Here is a 22,000-nt window from a genome sequence, read left to right on the forward strand (position 1 = left end):
AACCCCTTTGCCCAGGTGCATCATGTCATCTCGGCAAGCCTTTCTCTTCCACACGCTGAAAAAGAACCCAGCAGACGAGGCCCTCTTGGAATAATGGAACTCCTTGTCGATCGTACTTCCAAGCAACATATAGATGGGATTTGCGCCTTTTTTTACCGCCCTAAATTCCACAAAACTTGTACGCAAAACCTCGCGTGTTAATACACGGTTCAGGCTGGCAACTTGCCCGCTGTAGTTTTCTTTCTTCTAAAAAGAACTGGAGAAAGGTACTATACTAGTTAAAGAATTTAATTTGCTTTGTAATTGTAACACTAGCAAATTTTGGGGAAAGAGGGCACTAGGATTTGCTTGTTGGGCCTGTTCGCTTGTCTGAATTCTGGAGGAATCTGGATGGTTCGGAGGAATGCTGGATGAATTTGTGAGAGAAAAACACGGTTCCAGATGAAAAAAATAAGCGGATCAAGCTGGGTTTAAGGGCAGGCAAACGGGCCCGGTCACACTCGTTTAACACGTGATTTCTACAGTGATTCGTTGTAATTTCACCTCCGAACAGTATGATTGGGGCAGATAGTATTTGACGTACACAACCGAATTGAACGTTGAATCATTAATGAATCATTGGGGGACAACTTAATATATCTTTTTGCCAAAGCCATGAACGGATCTGTCTTTGGCACTGAGGCCTGGTTTAGTTGACGAATTTTTTTTTGGAGAATGATACTCTAGCACTTTCGTTGTTATTTGGTAATTAATGTTCAATCATAGTCTAATTAGGCTTAAAAGATTCGTCTCGTGAATTTCATCTAAACTGTGTAATTAGTTTTATTTTTTATTTATATTTAATGCTTCATGTATGCGTCCAAAGATTCGATGTGACGAGGAATCTTAAAAAATTTTGTAAAATTTTGGGAACTAAACAGCACCTGAAGAAACCTGTGACTGATCTGCTAGCCTGTGTGACGTAGAGTAGGCTGCATCAGACAACGATGTTTGGTCACATTTTTTTTCTTCATTCAGAAGACACGAAACGACTAGCCAAACCAGGATCCACCGTTCGAATGATTGATACTGGCAATATGAATGTTGCAGCCTATTGTTGCCCCAGATGTGCTAGAACATGTCGATTCCATGTTTCTACTGTTGCTAGGCTGAGACTGAGAGCGATACACACAGCAGTAACTACTTATTAAATATACTATTACCCTTCTTCTTTCGATCGCAATCGTGCGAAACCCCTAATTACATACTACGACTATTACATTCCCTTTGCTTTTCTTTCTTTTCTTTGGGGGTTACTACTTACTACATACTATAAGCCTAGCTATAGAGTTCATCTTGCGGAACTATGTACAACAGTTTCGGCAAGAACGAACACGGTTCTACTAGCATATAAGGTAAAAAAAAGAAAGAAAGAAAGATAGTCGAACACTGAAGGCAGCTCATGGCAGCGCTGTGGCCTCGCCCTTGAGACTGTCTGACCATCGCCTCATCCATCTCTTCTCATCTGGACTATGAGGACGCCTTGGACCTCTGAAACCTCGTCATCAGACTCGGACACGCCTAGACAGACGACCTCCAGATCCGTCCCTCGAACGAGATGACGATGATGGAGACATCGTCATGGTAGTGCCTCCTCGCGCCGCGCGGGATGTCCAGCAGCTGGCGTGACTCCATGCCTGCAATGCAACCCGAAGAGAGCGAATTTGTCAAGAGACCCGTCTGAATCCTGATCATGGGGGTCCATGCGTGTGTCGTGCCCGTGCGTGCTCATGGACATACGGTTGGGTTACTTACCGGCCTTCCTCGCGGCGCGGTGCACGAGCTCCCCGACGAGGTGCTGCGCGGGGTCGCCATCGGGCTCCGCGGCGGTGAACGCCTCCACCTGGTCCACCACCTCCTTGTTGGTGAAGAATTGGTAGAGCCCGTCGGAGGACAGCACCAGGAACTTGTCCTGCGAGCCGACGATGCGGTGGTGGCACAGCGACGGCGCGCAGGTCACGTACGGGTCCGTGCCCACGTAGTTGATCCTAAAGGCTTCCAGAAGCCTGTTGTTCCACTCGGGCTGCCAAAGAGGGGGGAAAAATTAACGAACATTGACAGAATCGTCAGGTTTGCAGATTGACATTTAAGCGAATTTTGACGCTTTGGGACCACGAGACACAGTAAGGGGTGGTCGAATCAACGGAATTAGTAGAAGCTACTCCTACAGTCCTACTCCACCAAGCCAGTGTTGGACGGCCACTAATCAGCCATGATTTGGAGCGTAGGGCCTACAACTACATGATTGGTTACTCGCAGTCGCAGTTCTAGTCCTAGACTGTGACAGCACAATGCACAGAGCATGTTCAGAAGAACTGCACGTCTTAAACGCTAATTATGCAGAACAAACTGCAGCAGCCTGACCGGCAACAGAAATTACGTACTCGAGCATGCGCGCTGAAAACGAAATACTAGAACTGAAGTTACCTGCTTCAGGTAGGCGACCCCAAACGCTCTGGTGACATTGATCTTCCCCTTGACCCGGCCATTGACTATGGCGTGCCGATCATTCAGATGCTGGCCCTTGATCCTCATCACCTCCTGCATCATCCCAAAATTCCGACAAGAGCGACTCGGTGAACCCAAAAACTCAATCGTGTAACAGGTTTTTCGTCGGTCTTATAATGTGTGCTTCATTCAGTACAGTTTTTCCGGTTCATGAGCAGTTGTGTCTCGTAGTCAAAACTTAAAAGTTCCTCTTTTTTTAATTATGAGATGAGATGGTGACAAGAATATACGAGGATCAATTCTTGTTCCAAAATCAGTCATAATTGAAGTTCTGGATAGGAGAGGAGAGGAGGAGCAGAGGAGGGAAAGATGGCCTACCTCCTGGACCGCGGTGCTGTGCTCTGCGGTGAGCTGCACGGCCTGCAGGCCGTCCATGTCGTGCGCCTCCAGCTCGCGCATGATCTCGGCCTTGAACTGCTGCAGGTCCTGCGATGCCTTGCCGAGGACGTTCTTCAGGTCGGGCTCCGGTCTCCGCGCCAGCACGGCGCGGCTGTCCCCGACGTTCATGACGTAAACGTCAGTTCCCTTCATCACCATGACCAGCACGCAGGAGCCCATCAGCCCCAGCTCCGGGCTATCGGCCGCGCGTTCCTCCACCGCCGCGAAGAACGCCTCCTCCGTCTTCTTCAGTGCCCGCGCCAGCGCCCTCAGGACGTCGCGGTGCACCGGCGTGGCGTTGTTGCCTGGCATAGGCACTTCTGTCCGTCTGCGCTTAGCCTCCGCGCTGTCGCCGTCGGCCTCAGCAAGACAGAGGCGTTCGGCATTGCCTGCGGCCGCTTCTTGCTGACCGCAACTGGCGCCGTCGCCGGCTTGGATGTCGTCCCAGAGCACGCCTTTGAGCTCGCTGTGCACGGCGACGTAGAGGTTGGCAAAGAGATAATCGGTCGCGTCGGGGCCGTTGAAACCGTCGTAGATTCCGACGAACACCCAGCCGTGCTCCTCGGACACCGCGACGTGGAACCGGTCCTCGCCGGCCATGCCCTGAGCCCACTCCACATTGCCGTTCGGCGGCGAGCGGTAGTCCCCATCGCTGAAGGAGACCTTTGTCGGCTCAGCAGGTTCCTGTGGCCGGCGGCCATAGCGCGGTGACCCGAGCCGGAGTTTGGAGGCTGTCCTCACGAAGAACCGTAGAAGGGATCGCTCGTCACGGAGGCGGGAGCGCGCGGCGCGGCGCTCAGCGATGAGCTGAGAAACGCTCGGTTGGAGCCCCACGGCCACGGACGAAGAGGTGGACGAGGAGCGGTCAAGTGGACCTGACATGAATGGTGAGTCCGAGGGCGGGCCGGAGATGGTGGACGCGGAGCCGGATGTCTCGAAGAACCGGCCGGACGTGAACTGGACCGGCCCGGACATGGAAAGCCTGGGCGGTGCCGCCTGGAGAGGAACGGCGGCGAAGGACCGCGAGCTCTCGAACGTGCACGCGGTCGACTGCGGCCACGTCATCTCGTTCAACGCGCGGAACGACGGCATCGATGCCGACGTCGCCGGGTTGGCGCTGATGGCGGCGCCGGACAGAGAGAAGAACGACGACTCCGACGACGTCGCGGCAGCCGCCGGGGGCTGGTCGAAGGCGGCGCCCGATGGCACGTAGGTGAAGGAGTGACCATGGCTGTCGTCCGGGAGCGGGTCCGACGCGACGGCGGCGGCGAACGGGTCGCCGGAGAAGCATGGGTTCTTGGTGATGCCATTGCCCATTTTGTTTTCTTGGGCTTTGGATTTTGGGGATCGGCGGAGTGGAGGGGATGGATGAGTTGACCTTTTGGGAAAGGGAGGGTAGGGGAGAATATGAGGTTTGTTTATGGGAGTTGACTACAGTTGGAGTCGAGTGATGCGATGCGACGAGGGGCAGGCCCACCTTCGAGTGAATGGTGGCGCTCTTGCTTGGGGTCCACAACTTCCTGCCCCACATCGTTCGCGTGCGGCCTTGAGGAGCGGGGCGGCGGGGCTGGATGAGGAGGACGGAGACGAGGCGGCTCCGGCTTCTCCAGTGGCGGAGGCGACCGCCTCTGGGCATCGGGAGGGCGCGGCGGACGCGGCGCGAAGCCGGGCGGGGCCGCCGTCGCTGCCGGCGCGGAGCGCAGGCGGAGGAATCCCTTTCTCCCTCTTATCCCCAAGGCCAGGAACGGAGCGGAGAGGAGAGGAGGGCCCTTCTGCTGCTGTTCTTGTTTGCCCGCTTTCCAAGATGTCGTCCCCGAGCAAGCGCCGCGAGATTGACATCATGAAGTTGTGAGGATCCTGGACCTCTCGTTTGTTTTCCAATTTTCCTTGACGTGTTCTGCTTGTTTTTTCGATCTGGCCATTCTTGCCGGCTTTCTTGGTTTCTTGGCGTCGCAGGATGATGAGCGACTACAAGGTGGAGATGGTGAACGACGGGGTGCAGGAATTCTTCGTCGAATTCAAGGGGCCGGCCGAATCCTCTCTGCCACCGGGCTGATGATCCACGCTCCTGTTTCTGATCTAGATGTACTGGGAGGAATTCAGTTTGAAGAAAACTGCCAATCTAGATGTACCAGATCGTCGCTGGCCTAAAACATCGTTAGCCATGCCCAGAACACCATTGCCGTCCAAGGTCCGGCTCCCGTTCAGCACCACCTGCATCCTGTCTCCGGTGAGCACACTCACGTTTAATTTTCCTATTTTAAAAAACCTTTATTTAATATTGTTTATCATGCAATTGCTTTTGGAGTAGTACATGTGAACGGAAATTTGATTTGAGGATGCCTTTGCATGCATTGTTTCGATTTTTTTTCAGTTTCTCTTCTCCAGTCTGAAATAAAAATATAGAAGCTATTCATTGTCAGTTATTGGATAGCTATTAGGTGCTCATGGATAGATCTAACACAATTCAATTAATCAAATATTGCATGGTATGATTTGGAGATACAGATCTCATTTTGTTTTCCTTTTGCACTGTTTTTTTTTTTCCAAAATTAGAGGTTAACTCTCTATGTGTGTGTGAGAGAGATTTTATGTTTCCTTTTCCTACGTGCTGTAGTTGTGCCACTGAATATTTGTGAGTAGCTGTGTTCATTAGAGAATAATGTTCAATGTGGCAGATGAAAGTTCCCTCTTGAATGATTCACGTTCATCGATAAGATTTTCTTACTATACTTATGTTACATCTAACTGGTGTGCTCTCTTTCTGTGGGATGTTCTTCAAACAGCAGTACTACTTCATGGATTAATATCTTTTTAATCGAGGTTAGTTTGATATGCCTATTCATAACTTCTGCCTTTGTGGATGTATTTAATTGAGCTTATTTTGATACGCATATTTATAATTTCTTTTTTACGGAGGTTTTGATTTAATTTACTTAAAGGTTCCATGCAAGGTTTGTCTGATATTTGGGTTTTCAAGCTCCTCAATAAGGGTTTTCTGTGCATTGTCAATTATTGGACTACCATTAGTGACTTACTGACTTCTCATTTCCGCCACCTTAACACTGATTTGGTTCAGGTATAGCTGTTGTATTTAGTAGAACTTTGCTTTCCTCATGGTACTTATGTGCCCCTTATATTGAGAGAATTCCTTATTTAATAATGGGAAAATGAGTCGTTCCTTTTTTGGCCCTGAAATTTTCTTCGTTCCCTATTTGACACTCACTTCAACTTTCACCCCTAATTTGACACTACCGTCAAATCCGTTAGCTAACGGTGTTAACTGGCCGTTAAAAAGACGTTTTTGCCCCTAAAAAAAAAGCGGCGAAGCAAATTTGAGAGGAAAAAAAACATGCGCCCGCCTCTGATGCATGCGCCCAGCTGCAAAAAAAAAAAGGCGCAGGTTTTTTTCCTCTCAAATTTGCTTCGCCATTTTTTTTTCTAGGGGCAAAAACGTCTTTTTAACAGCCAGTTAACACCATTAGCTAACGGATTTGACGGTAGTGTCAAATTAGGGATAAAAGTTGAAGTGAGTGTCAAATAGGGAACGAAAAAAATTTCAGGGCCAAAAAAGGAACGACTCATTTTCCCAGTGTCAAATAAAGAATTCTCTCCCTTAATATCTACTCACTGCTACATTATCCATGATGTCTTTTATTTGCAGGGACAGAGTTTTGTGGTGGGTGGGTGGACTAACTATAAAATCCATCTTGAAATATCATGGCATTTTGTGGTATCCATGAATCTGCGCAGAGCAATAGGTGTCCGTTTGTCTTTGCTTACTTGTGCTGTATGGTGATCCACTTCTTGGCCTGATGGTGCAGGTCTGGCAGCTCCATCGAGTTGAGCTTCAACGAGACGGTGTCGACATGACCAGCTCAAGGTACACATATGGCCCTTATTTCATTAGATGTTTTTTTTTGGTCGACATTGACCAGCTGAACATTGATGTCATATCCTGCTGGATTACATAATGTTTTTTTTGGTTGAGTAAATAGCTTTACTGAATTTGTGGTGGGAGGGCTGGCTTTAACAATATGCCTAGAATAGATTGATGAGGATTGTGCTTATGTGTGTCATGTTGGGAGGTTTATGGAGATAAATCCTGAGAAGGCTTGTGAAGAGTTTTGGACAGAATGTCAAGGTTTCTCATTACCTATTTAGTGTCTGGGCAAGCGGTTTGTGTTTAGTCCGGTACTACGGCAAAGGAGCTCAGGCTGATGATATGCCCCTTCTGAAAATATGTTGGTTAAGAGTTCAGCAGGTTATGCGATTGCCAATTTTTTAATTTGCTTGTTATGTTACTCAAGAACTACAACTACGGTATCATGAGTAAGAGTTTCAAACAGGATATGTTGAAGGGCTGGCTTAACAATATGCCTAGAATAGATTGATATGGAACTGAATGCCACCCTAGCATTTGAAGCAACTATTTGGAGGAAGCAACCATCTGACCATGATGTTTTTGTTGGAACTTGGAAACCCAACCAAGAATGACACTTGACCAAGAGATATCCTGGTTTTGGTGCTACTATGAGCGTCCTATATGGTGATGCGATATGTGGTCAAGGGTCTACTGCTGCATTCAGTAGTGCTTAAATTTGCAGTCTCACAATGTCTTTGGTAATCAATAAATAATTTCTTTCTCTCCTGCTTCAACTCTCTAAGGACAAAGTGCACAAATGTAAACGGAACAAAGGAACAAAAAAAATCATGAAGGGACTGGAACTGGTCATCAAAGGAAAAAAAATAGAAAGCATCACCAGGACAAATGTGTTTGTGTGTGCACACGCAAAATGAGTTGTGAGTAGTACAGATGGACAGGATAAGCTGCTTATTAGCGAATGCATAAACTATTTCTAGAGATGGAAAAACTGATTTTTGTAACTGGTTTTTGCAACCGCCCCTAAGTAAGCGATTGTAGAAATGTAGTGCACATGAAATAGATTCATATTGGAGAACCCCGCAACCCTTGCCACTTCTCTGCCGCCACCGCCGCCGGCTGCCTCCTCGGCACCGCCCCCCCTCTCCCTCCCCTTCCCATCCTCCGACACCGCCCCCCCTCTCCCTCCCCTTCCCATCCTCCGACACCCACCTCCCCCTCGCCTCCCCCTCCATCCCACCCACGACCGCTTGACCAACCATGCGCGGTGTGCCCCTGCCTCGTCGCCAACCCCACCACCAACGGAGCTGGCGCTAGCTGCCACCCCCACCTCCCCTCCCTCCCCCCGCACCCCACTCCTCCGTGGTGCGGCCTTGAGGCCCCGAAGCCGGTGCCTGCGGAGGCGGTGGGCTGATGCCGCGCCAAGCAGGCTGCTCGTCACTAGAGCCGGGGATGGCCCCGCCGACCACAAGGTCCTAGGCCGGCATGTCGTTAGTGATATAGGTCGGCGCATGGAGCGCTACTTGCGTCACGCCTCCAGCTGTTATCGATCTGCTCAGATCCGCGTTGTCCGGGCACAAGTCCGGGCCTTCAGGACCCATGGCCTCTCGGAGGCCGCTGCGGCACCGTCGGCCACCCCTAGCTCATCCTCCCTCTCATAGGACATGGTACCGTTCTACCTAGGTTGCTGCTCGGGAGGGCGCACGAAGCACCATCGATGGGCGGACGGTGATGGCGATGAGTCCGACGATGACCACCCCTCAACCTACCTGGAAGCCGCCCGACGAAGCCGGTCGTCGTATCCCCTGCTCGCATCTAGACTTGTTCAATCATGGTTCTGGGACAAAGCGGAGCGGAGGCTGGACGACAGGGACCCGCGTGAAGGCAGAGGAAGCGCAGCCATTAGCGTCCCCACCTGGTGTTGCCCGCTAATGCCTTGGCCCCTGCGGACGGGTCTTCTCCCCCAACGCCCATGCGTGGAGGGAGATCCTCCCTCGAAAGGAGATGCGGCCTGCTACCGCACAACTGGAGCCTTGTCGTGGCCCAAAGCAACTATCGCACACCCGAAAGATCCCCACAGAGCATCATGACAGATGTTTCAACTGTCTTTCCTACTCGCACCGAGTAGCGACTTGTCAGCTACCAAGGCGCTGCGTGCGCTGCCACGGCTTCCGCCACCTCGCTAGGGATTACAAGTGGTCTAGGTTTGCTATGACGACAACGACGAGGGGTGGTGACCTGCCATGACACTTTGCTCGAGGCAACAACCCAGTAGCCTCATAGCACGTGCCCCATGGCGGTCCACCGAGATCGGATGGGCTTCGTAGGGTGTCGTGGGGATGCCGCTACCTCTACTGCTACACGCTGCTTCCACGAGCGAGATCCGCTCGTGTTGGAGTTGTGCGTGAGCGCGGGACCTGCTGCGTGGGTCGACCCAATGCTGGAGGAGCTCGCTACCTCGCTCGTCGTGACCCGGCCAGCAGGAGCACCAGTGCTTGGGTGCCCTCCGGTGACCACCTCTCAGGAAGTTGAAGCATCATTGGGGACACCCGTTCTCCTGTGAAGGCTGCCCAGTGGACGACGGACTCACCTCCATTGTTGCCTGTGCAAGGGCAGCCACAAGTCATGCCACCACGGGGGACAACCCAACATCGTGGATGCCATGGCGCACCCAAAAAGCTCCAGCACCATCGTCAACACTGTTGGGCCTGCCATCCATGACGGTTGGGGGACCGGCCCACCAATGCGCAAACATCGATCCCCCTGGCACGGACACAGCCACCCCTCCCCTGCCCATGAGCCCAGCATCGGCCAACGTCGGGGAAACCACCCTGGAATACACGACGTTTGTGGCTACGATGGACAGCGTCAACCACACTATCACCTTAGACAACTTCGGCCGACAGACGCCTCAAGCGCTTCACTAACAGAGCGAATCATAAAGAGGAAGCAACCGCCACTCCTGGAGCTGCCCAGAGATGATACGGCCCACGGCGAACGTGCACCAACCCCGCTCTCCATGCGAAGCAAACGGATAGAGGCACAAAGCATATCTCATATCCTAGCATCCAAGCGAGATGAGTACCTTGTCATGAAGCGCCTGGGACAAACCAGCGGGAGGCTGTCTTCGTCGACATCGGCCGAGAAGGCGTATGAAAAAATATTCAGCGGTGATCCCGCTCATACGTAGGCGTTATGTGAGTTGTTCCCAGCGGACGGCAAGGTGGGCACGCGCAAGCAGTGCCGCCGCTCGGTAGCCTGGGCATAGGCCTCCCAGCCGGCGTCACAATTTGGGTTGATCACAATCCAATTTAACAGCCTAGCTTATAATACACTAGGGAGGATTCGAGCATCCATGTATAACTTTTTAACCCCAAATGGCGTCACTAAGGCGTGTTGTATCAAACATTTTCTCTACCTTAATACTAAGACGCGCAAACCTTTTGTGTGACCGAGAAAAAATATAGTGCACCTTGCGAATCCTAGCTTTAATATTTTTGGTGCCTATAGCAACACGTGACAGAAGATCTCAATCGAGAAAGTACATAAGAGAGGATGGGGTGTGGAGAGGCATTGGCTATGTTTTATGAAAAAAAAAACTCGACCTGTATGGGTAAGCCACCCCGGGTATTGTTGTAAGAGAGAAGATCTTCTCACGTAGGCCGAGAAAATCTCTGAACCCTTGCCCCACCCTGACACAGGGGCATCATGTTCATGTGAGAACAAGGCTGGTCCTTCTGACCTGTGCTTTGGCCGTGGGACAAACGATAGGATTTTTTTTAACCTTAGCCTGAAATTTGCTCCGATGGGGAGTCAAACTCAGACCTTGAGGAGTGCCGCCGAGGTCACATAACCAGGCCATGTTTGCTTGTCTTATGAGCCGTACTGTTTCAGCGAAGAAACATTATTTTTCTCTCACAACAAATCAGCGAACAATACTTTTAGCCATGGCTTTTCAGCGAAGCGAACAGGACCTCAGTTCAGCTGGGCACCCTTTGGCTATGCTTTATGGAAAATGTGCTCTCACATTTGTGTTAAATATGTTTTGCTTTGACATCATTGTCATGTAAAATTAATGCTTATGTATATCAATGTCATTCGAAACATGTTACAAAGATTAGGTGGATTGTAACGTTTGGTGATCCTAAACATTCTGTTTTCTCCTGAACTTTTCTGGCTCCTGTGACCACAAACGGGCAAAAACCTAGTTCAGTTAGAACTAGTATAGATATATAATTTTTTTGAAAACTAAAATAATATTTTTTGAAAACTTAGATATATAATTTCGATCAATTATAGTTACTAAGCATCTTCAAACTTATATTTTCTCATATTCGTGCTCGTGCATGAATACCGAGTTGATAGATTAGTCAGTGTACGCCAATTATACTGGGATGATGCGAGTCTTGGACTGATGGAGCAACAACCCCTTGCCCAGGTGCTGCATGTCATCTCGGCAAACCTTGCTCTTCAACGCGCTGAAAAAAGAACCAAGCAGACGAGGCCCTCTTAGGTCCCGTTTGGAGGAGCTCCGGCAGGCTCCGGCCGACTGTTCATGCACTGTAGCACGGAGCCGGCGAAGCTCAAAATCGTGGCTTCGCCGGCTCCTCCTCTTTCTGGCTTCTTTTCAGTTCATTTTGCGTCTTGATTTTCGAAACGGCTTCTGCTACAGTGTCGCTACAGTACCGCGAGGTGAGGAGCCGGAGCTGCCAGGAGCAGCGCCAAACGCGTCCTTAGAATCATGGAGCTCCTTGTTGTTCCAACTTCCAAGTAACATAGATTGCGGCTTTTTTTTACCACCCTGAATTTTGCAAAGCTTGTACGCAAAAACCTCTACATGGTTTAGGCTGGCAACTTGCCCACTGTAGTTTTCTTGTAAAAAGAAGTGGAGAAAGGTACTAGTAGTATCTAGTTAATGTTGAACATTTGGTCAATTTACGACTTATATTAATCCATAAAAATGACTTAACTAATAGTAACAGTACCACTAACCATACTGTAACACCACCACTACTGCAGGTAGTATTTAACGGAGCAGCAACCAAGTACGCTATCAATGCTAACAGAAAAGCATATGAACAATAGCGCACAGTGGGATTAGGTTTATACCCTAGGGTGGGACTGTCGGTACCCGCGGACAGTGAGCCACCATCTTCTCCGTCGGTGGCATTGGTGCGGGCACCAGTCCTCCTCGTGTTCACCATGTTGCAGAGGAGGTCGCGCCGGGAAGCTTCTGCAGATGCGGTGTCGGAGCAGTAGCACGGACTCTCCCGTTAGGAAGCAGAAGCAGAAGTACCCGAACAGGAATCTGCAGAAACGGAGACGGGGCAGCAGTCGCGCCGTGAAGCCGGCGCTCCCCAAAAACTTGATTCCCCGCCTACCCGTGCAGGTACGCTTGACGGAGGAAGTTCTGGAGGCCTGCTACCGAAGCTCCCTGTGCGCGCAGGGAACTCCGGTCGGAGATGCAGACGAAAAGCTCAACGCTCAGATGTTGCGGAGAGGAGGTAGAGGAAGAGTCGGGTCTGTGCCCCGCCGAACAGGGGCGCCTCCCCTTATAGCCGCGCCGTTCCCCATCTGTCCGTTAGGCCCTGTCGGGGGAATGAACCTAGACAGAGTGGTTGGGCATTGGGAGTTGGCTATGGCGGCTAGGGTTTTGGTTGGGCCAAGCGACAAAACCAGGCCAGACCAGGCCACGGCGCGTCGCGCGCGCGCGGGGGCGGGCGGCGCGGCTCGGCTCGGCAGCGGCGACCGCGCGCGCGTGTGGCCTCCCGGTTCTTCCTCTCAACTTGTCTATGTGAGAGTCTTAAGACTCACTATTTAAGTTAAGAACCTTTTTAGTGAATTTCCCATGTGGTACTAATCACTTTTCCACTTAACAATAATTGTGGGCCTTTGAAGTTTATTTGATTAATTAGAATAAATAATGGGCCTGACCCAAATTAATCTAACAATCCCCACCAAACTTCAGAAGTCTACAGTTAATGTCTTCAGTTCTAAGCTTGTTTGATATACCAATGTTTCGATGGAGACTGTTAAGTTGAACATCCATCTAGAAAAGGAGTTTACACTTATTTACAACTAACCAATGGACTATGCCTTGAATTGACAGTTTTGTGCAAAGTGAGGCTCACTCGATTCCTTTACTAATACTAGGCTGCCTGTAGCATCCCCTCTGGTTGGAGCATATAAGTCATACTCCTGGCCTATTCATGAGTATCTAGAGATCACCTAAATCTCATAGATTGTGACTAGCAATCGAACTCACATAGGTGTGTTCCTTTAAGATGCCCTATAGGCCGACATCTTTGCTTCTCATTAAGCCACTCGGATCATATTGAGGTATTTGCCAACCTACCATACAGATAGGAAGAGAAGTGCATTACTCAAGAGATTGATCTTTATTAAAAGGGTCTCTTCCCTCAGTCTACCCATAGCTTGTTTCACCATCCTAATTCACGGGATCTCCGATCACATAGGACAGGTTGCCACTACGATAGAACTTCATGTGGGTCTCAGTCCCATCTCACTCGATGCACTATCTATCACATTACGTGATAGTCCCTTAGTAAATTAATCTGCCAGATTTTTAGACGTATGGACATAGTCCAATGCTATTACTCTGGAGTTTCTCAATTTTCTAACAGATTTTAACTGCCGCTTTACATGCCTAGTGGTCTTCATATTGTCCTTTGAACTGTTTACCTTGATAATTACTGTTTGGTTATCACAGTTCATAGAAATTGCGGGCACAGGTTTTTCAACCACCGGCAAATCCATAAGGAGCTCACGGAGCCATTTAGCCTCAACAGTAGCGATATCAAGTGCTGCAAGTTCTGCTTCCATTGTTGACCTCGTTAAGATGGTCTGCTTGCAAGACTTCTAGGAAATAGCGCCACCTCCAAGTGTGAATGCATATCCACTTGTGGCCTTTAACTCATTAGCATCAGATATCCAATTTGCATCACAATAGCCCTCGAGTACCTTCGGGTACCCAGTATAGTGAATGCCAAAGCTCGACGTTCCCTTTAGATAGCGCAATACTCTTTCAAGAGCACGCCAGTGATCATCTCCCGGATTTGAAACAAACCAGCTTAATTTGCTCACAGCAAATGAGATGTCAGGCCTCGTTGCACTAGCCAAGTACATTAGCGAGCTGATGATTTGGGAGTATCTCAACTGATCCCTCATTATTCTTCGGTTCTTTCTCAGGATCACGCTTGGATCATAGGGAGTGGACATAGGCTTGCAGTCACTATAACCAAAGCGACTCAGTACCTTTTCCACATAGTGAGTTTGTACAAGTGTTACCCCACCATTTTCTCCCCTTAGTAGTTTGATGTTTAGTATCACATCAGCCACTCCCAAATCCTTCATGTCAAAGCTCTTTGATAGAAAGTCCTTGACTTCCTCAATCACATTGAGGCTTGTCCCAAAGATTAGTATGTCATCCACATACAAGCACAGGATTACTCCTTCTCCCCCACCATAGCGGTAGTACACACATTTGTCGGCTTCATTCGTAACAAAGCCAGCAGATGTCATAGTTTTATCAAACTTTTCATGCCATTGCTTAGGTGCTTGTTTTAGGCCATACAAAGACTTCAATAATTTACACACCTTTCCTTCTTGACCTTCTACTATGAAACCATCAGGCTGATCCATGTAGATCTCCTCATCTAACTCTCCATTTAGGAAAGCCGTCTTAACATCCATCTGATGAACGAAAAGACCATGAGACTCAGCCAGGGCAAGCAGTACTCGGATTGTGGTCAATCGGGCCACTGGTGAATAAGTATCAAAGAAGTCCTCGCCTTCTTTCTGGGTATAACCCTTAGCCACAAGCCTTGCCTTGTACTTTTCAATCGTACCATCAGGCCTAAGCTTTTTCTTGAACACCCATTTACATCCTACAGGCTTGCACCCATAAGGACGATCAACAATCTCCCAAGTTCCATTGGTCATAATTGAATCCATCTCACTTCGCACTGCTTCCTTCCAGTAGTCAGCATCGGGAGAGGAAAATGCCTCAGCAATGGTGCTTGGAGTGTCATCCATGAGGTATATAGTGAAATCATCACCAAAAGACTTTACAGTCCTCTGTCTCTTACTCTTTCGAGTAGCTCCACTATTATTCTCAGGATTCTCAACACATGTTTGTTCAAGATGTTCTGTTGGCGCCATGGGGGAATCAATAGGTTTTTGACTAGATGTGCTAGGTACATTTTCTCTCATAGGAAATTCATTCTCAAAGAATGTAGCATCTCTGGACTCAATCACTGCACCGACACGCATGTCAGGTACTCCAGAGCTTACAACTAGGAATCTATAGCCGACGCTGTGTAAAGTGTAACCGAGGAACACACAATCTATAGTTTTTGGTCCAAGTTTGCATTTTTTGACGATTGGCACATTCACCTTGGCCAAGCATCCCCAAGTGCGCAGGTATGAGAGAGTCAACCTTTTCTTTTCCCACTCCTCGAATGGTGTTACTTCTTTATTCTTTGTAGGAACTCTATTCAGGACATAACATGCCGTCAATATAGCCTCACCCCACCATTCGTTGGAAAGTTCTGTAGTGTCTAACATGGCGTTAACCAAATCAGTTAGAGTGCGATTCTTTCGTTTGGCAATCCTATTGGATTGGGGGGAGTATGGAGGCGTCCTCTCATGAATAATTCCATGTTCCTCGCATAATGAATCAAACTCATGTGAAAAGTATTCTCCCCCACGATCAGACCTCAACTGTTTGATTTTTCTTTCCAATTGGTTCTCTACTTCAGCTTTATAGATTTTAAAATAATGCATTGCTTCATCCTTTGTTTTTAGCAAGTACACATAGCAAAATCTAGTGCTATCATCAATAAGAGTCATGAAATATTTCTTTCCTCCTTTGGTCAACACACCATTCATCTCGCACAGATCAGAATGAATAAGATCTAGCGGTGCCAAATTTCTCGCCTCTTTCACAGCCTTGTGAGGCTTGTGAGGTTGCTTCACTTGAACACAAGCATGGCACTTAGACCCTTTGACCAGATCGATTTTAGGGATTAATTTTAAACAAGCTAAGCGCGTCATACAACCAACATTGATGTGACAGAGTCAGGAATGCCAAACATTAGACTCATCATCATTTCTCACATGGTTCACAATTTTATCACAAGAATCCATCAAAGAGAAGCGGAACAAGCCTCCGCTTTCATAGCCTTTTCCAACAAAGGTTCCATACTTGGATACAATACATTTATTGGACTCAAACACAAGTCTAAAGCCGTCTCTACACAATAGAGACCCACTAACGAGGTTCTTCTTGATGGAGGGGACATGCTGCACGTTCTTTAGCTGCACGATCTTTCTCGAAGTAAACTTCAGATTGATCGTACCAACACCAAGTACAGCAGCATGCGTACCGTTTCCCATCAGCAAGGAGCAACCTCTTTGTTCCTGATAAGAAGAAAACAAAGAAACATCATAACATACATGAATGTTAGCACCCGTGTCAACCCACCACTCAGGCGAGAGACAAACTAAAAAAACTGTAGGTAGATGATTACCGTACCCAAATCCTCCAGATTCGTTAACAACCATGTTTGCGGTCTTCTTCTGCTTGTCCTTGCAGTCAGGGCACTCTTTTGCCCAATGGTCAGATGCATCACAGACAAAGCAAAGACCCTTTTCTTTTTCCTTGCCCTTCTTCTTAAAAGTTGCAGCTTTAGGCTTGACTGCAGGCTTATTTTTCTTCTTCCTCTGTGTGGCATGAAAGTTCTTTTGCACCAGATTGGCGCTAGAACCTTTCTCATGCGCTTTCTTGCCATGAGTGTCCTTTGCCCTAGCATTCTCCTCCACACCAAGAGTAGCAATGAGATCAGTCACACTGAACACTTGCCTCCTGTGCTTTAGAGTAGTGGCAAAGCTCGACCAAGTAGGTGGCAGCTTAGCGATGATACCGCCGGCCACAAACTTGTCAGCCAACTCACACTCATTGTTCTGGAGTTCCTTTGCCAGCATCTGTATCTTATGAGCCTGCTCTACTACAGATCGATCATCGACCATCTTGTAGTCATAGAACTTCTCCATGATGTACAGCTCAGTGCTAGCATCGGCAACACCGAACTTGGCCTCAAGTGCATCCCACATGTCCTTGCCAGTGTCCATATCCATGTACACTTGCACTATGCTTTCAGCTAATATGCTGATGAGAGCCCCCTTGAACAAGTTATCTGCCTCATTGAACTTAATCTCCTCCTCGTGAGAGAAAGGAGGTTCAATGCGCTTTCCCTTGATCACATGCTCACAATGCATACTAGTGAACCACAGCTTGGAACGGACACGCCACACTTTATAGTTGGATCCATCATCTTTCAATGGTGGTGGTTTTAGTGACGCAGCAAAACTAGCAGCCGAAAAAGACCTATCAAGTTTTTGGATTGTTGAACATTTGGTCAATTTACGACTTATATTAATCTATAAAAATGACTTAACCAATAGTAACAGTACCACTAACCATACTGTAACACCACCACTACTGCAGGTAGTATTTAACGGAGCAGCAACCAAGTACGCTATCAACGCTAACAGAAAAGCATATGAACAATAGCGCACAGTGGGATTAGGTTTATACCCTAGGGTGGGACTGTGGGTACCCGCGGACAGTGAGCCACCATCTTCTCCATCGGTGGCATTGGTGCGGGCACCAGTCCTCCTCGTGTCCACCATGTTGCAGAGGAGGTCGTGCCGGGAAGCTTCTGCAGATGCGGTGTCGGAGCAGTAGCACGGACTCTCCCATTAGGAAGCAGAAGCAGAAGCACCCGAACAGGAATCTGCAGAAACGGAGATGGGGCAGCAGTCGCGCCGTGAAGCCGGCGCTCCCCAAAAACTTGATTCCCCGCCTACCCGTGCAGGTACGCTTGACGGGGGAAGTTCCAGAGGCCTGCTACCGAAGCTCCCTGTGTGCACGGGGGAAGTTCCGGAGGCCTGCTACCGAAGCTCCCTGTGCGCGCAGGCAACTCCGGTCGGAGATGCAGACGAACAGCTCAACGCTTAGATGTTGCGGAGAGGAGGTAGAGGAAGAGTTGGGTCTGTGCCCCGCCGAACAGGGGCGCCGCGCCGTTCCTCATCTATCTGTTAGGCCCTATAGGGGGAATAAACCTGGACAGGGTGGTTGGGCGTTGGGAGTTGGCTGCGGCGGCTAGGGTTTTGGTTGGGCCAAGCGACAAAACCAGGCCACGCCCACGCCCACGGCGCGTCGCGCGCGCGGGCGGGCGGGCGACTCGGCGGCGGCGCGCGCGTGTGGCCTCCCGATTCTCCCTCTCAACTTGTCTATGTGAGAGTCTTAAGACTCACTATTTAAGTTGAGAACCTTTTTAGTGAATTTCCCATGTGGTACTAATTACTTTTCCACTTAACAATAATTGTGGGTCTTTGAAGTTTATTTGATTAATTAGAATAAATAATGGGCCTGGCCCAAATTAATCTAACAGTTAAAGAATTCAATTTGCTTTGTAACACTAGCAAAATTTGGGGAAAGAGGAGGGGGCGCACACTGCTATTTTTTCTTCTTTCTCCATTTTAGATTTTGTTAGGATGCAAATGTATCCACCTCACATCTATGTGTGTGTTGGAGTAAAACTTAGTTAGAGTTAATCTCAGTCCCTATATGTTGGAGTAAGTTGGTATGAAATTTAACTCACTCTAGCACACGTGGATTGAGATGTATACATGTATATCAAACAAGCTCTAACAGGACTAATTCGCTCGTCAGTCACGACTCACCCTCGTTTAACACGTGATTTCTCCAGTGATTCGTTGTAATTTCACCTCCAAACAGTATGATTGGGACAGATAGTATTTGGCACGGTCGAATTGAACGTTGATGATTGGGGGATAATTTAATCCTTCTTTTTGTGAAAGGCACGAACAGATGTCTTTTGCACCGAAGAAACTGTGATAGGCGCTGCTACCCTGTGTGACGTATTAGGCTACGTCAGATGATACCGTTCGCTAATTTGTTACGAGAGAAAAATACTATATCATGGCTGATAAGTTCAAGCAAACAGTGCCGTGATGTGTGGTCACGTTATTATATTTTTCTTCGGAAGACATGGACTAACTAAACCAGGATGCATATGTTCGAAAGCCTATTGTTGCCCCAGATGTGCTAGAACATGTCGATTCCCTGTTTCTACTGTTGCTAGGCTGAGACTGAGAGCGATACACACAACAGTTACTACTTGCTATTAAATATAATATTACCCCCTTGTTTCGATCGCAATCATGCGAAACCCCTAATAATTACATACTACTACTACATTCCTTTCCTTTTTTTTCCTTTTCTTCTTCATTTTTTTTTGGGATTACGGAGTACTACATAAGCCCTAGCTATATAGAGTTCGTCTTGCGGAACTATGTACAACAGTTTCGGCAAGAACGAACACGGTTTCTACTAGTATATAAGGTAAAAAAAACAATAGCCGAACACTGTCGACCATCGCCTCATCCATCTCTTCTCATCTGAACTACGAGGACGCCTTGGACCTCTGAAACCTCGTCATCTGACTCGGACACGCCTAGACAGACGACCTCCAGATCCGTCCCTTGAACGAGATGACGATGATGGAGACGTCGTCATGGTAGTGCCTCCTCTCGCCGCGCGGGATGGCCAGCAGCCGGCGCGTCTCCATGCCTGCAACGCAACAAAATGAGAACGAGAAACCAGTCTGATCGTGCTGCCCTGTACGTAGAGGGTAGAGTGCGTGCTCATGGATGGTTGAGTTACTCACCGGCCTTCCTCGCGGCGCGGTGCACGAGCTCCCCGACGAGGTGGTGCGCGGGGTCGCCGTCGGGCTTCGCGGCGGTGAAGGCCTCCACCTGGTCCACCACCTCCTTGTTGGTGAAGAACTCGTACAGCCCGTCGGAGGACAGCACCAGGAACTTGTCCTGCGAGCCAACGATGCGGTGGTGGCACAGCGACGGCGTGCAGGTCACGTACGGGTCCGTGCCGACGTAGTTGATCTTGAAGGCTTCCAGAAGCCTGCTGTTCCACTTGGGCTGGCAGTGCCAGAGATAAAAAAATTACTAACGAACATCGACAGAATCGTCAGGTTTGCAGATTGACATTTGAAGCCAATTTTGACGCTTTGGGACCACGAGACACGGAATTCCTACAGTCCTACTCCACCAATCCACTATTGAACGACCACTAATCAGCCATGATTTGGAGCGTAGGGCCTACAACTACATGGTTGGTTACTCGCAGTCGCATAGTCCTAGACTGTCACAGCACAGTGCACAGGGCATGTTCAGAAGAACTGCACATCTTAAACGCTGCAGTAATATGCAGAACAAACTGCAGAGGCCTGACCGACAATAGAAATATACTTGAGCATGCGCACTGAAAACGAAATACTAGTAGAACCGAAGTTACCTGCTTCAGGTAGGCGACCCCAAACGCTCTAGTGACGTTGATCTTCCCCTTGACCCGGCCATTGACTATGGCGTTCCGATCATTCAGATGTTGACCTTTGATCCTCATCACCTCCTGCACCATCCTCATTAGTCATAATTGAAGTTATAAATAGGAGAGGAGAGGAGACGAGTAGAGGAGGGAAAGATGGCGTACCTCCTGGACCGCGGTGCTGTGCTCTGCGGTGAGCTGCACGGCCTGCAGGCCGTCCATGTCGTGCGCCTCCAGCTCGCGCATGATCTCGGCCTTGAACTGCTGCAGGTCCTGCGATGCCTTGCCGAGGACGTTCTTCAGGTCGGGCTCCGGTCTCCGCGCCAGCACGGCGCGGCTGTCCCCGACGTTCATGACGTAAACGTCCTTGCCCTTCATCACGATGACGAGCACGCAGGAGCCCATCAGCCCCAGCTCCGGGCTATCGGCCGCGCGTTCCTCCGCCGCCGCGAAGAACGCCTCCTCCGTCTTCTCCAGTGCCCGCGCCAGCGCCCTCAGGACGTCGCGATGCACTGGCGTAGTGACGTTGTTGCCTGGCATGGGCACTTCCGTCCGCCTGCGCTTAGCCTCCGCGCTGTCACCGTCGGCCCCAGCAAGACAGAGGCGTTCGGCATTGCCTGCAGCCGCTTCTTGCTGAACGCACCTGGCGCCGTCGCCTGCTTGGATGTCGTCCCAGAGCACGCCTTTGAGCTCGTTGTGGACGGCGACGTAGAGGTTGGCGAAGAGGTAATCGGTCGCGTCGGGCCCATTGAAACCGTCGTAGATTCCGACGAACACCCAACCGTGCTCCTCGGACACCGCGACGTGGAACCGGTCCTCGCCGGCCATGCCCTGAGCCCACTCCACATTATCGTTCGGCGGTGAGCGGTAGTCCCCATCGCTGAAGGAGACCTTTATCGGCTCAGCAGGATGTTCCTGTGGCCCGCGGCCATAGCGCGGCGACCCGAGCTGGAGTTTGGATGCGGTCCTCACGAAGAACCGTAGCAGAGATCGCTCGTCACGGAGACGGGAGCGCGCGGCGCGGCGCTCAGCGATGAGCTGAGAAACACTCGGTTGGACCCCCACGGCCACGGCCGAGGAGGCGGCCGAGGGGCGGTCAAGTGGACCCGACAAGAATGGTGAGTCTGAGGTGGTGGACGCGGAGCCTGACGTCTCGGAGAACCGGCCAGACGTGAACTGGACCGGCCCTGACATGGAGAGCGGAGGCGGCGCCGCTTGGAGTGGAACGGCGGTGAAGGACCGCGAGCTCTCGAACATGCACGCGCTCGACAGCGGCCACGTCATTTCATTGTAAAGACGGAAAGAAGGCATGGACGCCGACGTCACTTGATTGGCGCTGATGGCGGCGCCAGACAGAGAGAAGAACGACGACTCCGACGACATCGCGGCAGCCGTCGTGGGCTGGTCGAAGGCGGCGCCTGATGGCACGTAGGTGAAGGAGTGACCCTGGCTGTCGCTCGGGAGCGGGTCCGACACGATGGCGGCGGCGTACGGGTCGCCGGAGAAGCATGGGTTCTTGGTGATGCCATTGCCCATTTTGTTTTCTTGGGATTTGGATTTTGGGGATCGGTGGAGTGGAGGGGACTGATGAGATGACCTGGGAAAGGGAGGGTAGAGGAGAAGATGATTTGTTTATGGGAGTTGACTATAGTTGGAGTCCAGTGATGTGACGAGGGGCAGGCCCACCTTCGAGTGAATGGTGGCGCTCTTGCTTGGGGGTACCCAAAGCTAAAACACCATGG

The 22,000-nt window shown here is 49.9% G+C and overlaps 2 protein-coding genes and 1 pseudogene across 2 annotated transcripts; all 3 read right to left on the reverse strand.

Moving 5' to 3' along the window:
• Positions 1–1,223: 1,223 nt before the first annotated feature.
• Positions 1,224–4,372, reverse strand: LOC136535934 (probable protein phosphatase 2C 31). Its single transcript, XM_066528377.1, has 4 exons — positions 2,866–4,372; positions 2,467–2,580; positions 1,795–2,062; positions 1,224–1,676 (listed from the first exon to the last, which is right to left on the reverse strand). Exons 1-4 carry the CDS (start codon positions 4,240–4,242, stop codon positions 1,561–1,563), a joined length of 1,875 nt encoding a protein of 624 aa, XP_066384474.1. The 5' UTR covers positions 4,243–4,372; the 3' UTR covers positions 1,224–1,560.
• On the reverse strand, positions 4,319–5,145 carry LOC136537537 (uncharacterized; annotated as a pseudogene).
• Positions 5,146–19,371: 14,226 nt separating this feature from the next.
• Positions 19,372–21,794, reverse strand: LOC136540877 (probable protein phosphatase 2C 31). Its single transcript, XM_066532909.1, has 4 exons — positions 20,424–21,794; positions 20,229–20,342; positions 19,585–19,852; positions 19,372–19,487 (listed from the first exon to the last, which is right to left on the reverse strand). Exons 1-4 carry the CDS (start codon positions 21,792–21,794, stop codon positions 19,372–19,374), a joined length of 1,869 nt encoding a protein of 622 aa, XP_066389006.1.
• Between the last annotated feature and the right edge of the window lie 206 nt (positions 21,795–22,000).

The sequence above is a fragment of the Miscanthus floridulus genome, chromosome 2 (assembly GCF_019320115.1).
Source record: "Miscanthus floridulus cultivar M001 chromosome 2, ASM1932011v1, whole genome shotgun sequence".
Classification (NCBI taxonomy): Eukaryota; Viridiplantae; Streptophyta; class Magnoliopsida; order Poales; family Poaceae; genus Miscanthus; species Miscanthus floridulus.

Excerpts from the sequence above, each read along its gene's own strand:
- LOC136535934 (XM_066528377.1), bottom strand. The coding sequence starts at position 4,242 with ATGGGCAATGGCATCACCAAGAACCCATGCTTCTCCGGCGACCCGTTC. Across the intron at positions 2,581-2,865 it reads ACAGCACCGCGGTCCAGGAG|GAGGTGATGAGGATCAAGGG; the intron begins GTAGGCCATCTT and ends GGGATGATGCAG. Across the intron at positions 2,063-2,466 it reads GGGTCGCCTACCTGAAGCAG|CCCGAGTGGAACAACAGGCT; the intron begins GTAACTTCAGTT and ends CCTCTTTGGCAG.
- LOC136540877 (XM_066532909.1), bottom strand. The coding sequence starts at position 21,794 with ATGGGCAATGGCATCACCAAGAACCCATGCTTCTCCGGCGACCCGTAC. Across the intron at positions 20,343-20,423 it reads ACAGCACCGCGGTCCAGGAG|GAGGTGATGAGGATCAAAGG; the intron begins GTACGCCATCTT and ends AGGATGGTGCAG. Across the intron at positions 19,853-20,228 it reads GGGTCGCCTACCTGAAGCAG|CCCAAGTGGAACAGCAGGCT; the intron begins GTAACTTCGGTT and ends TGGCACTGCCAG.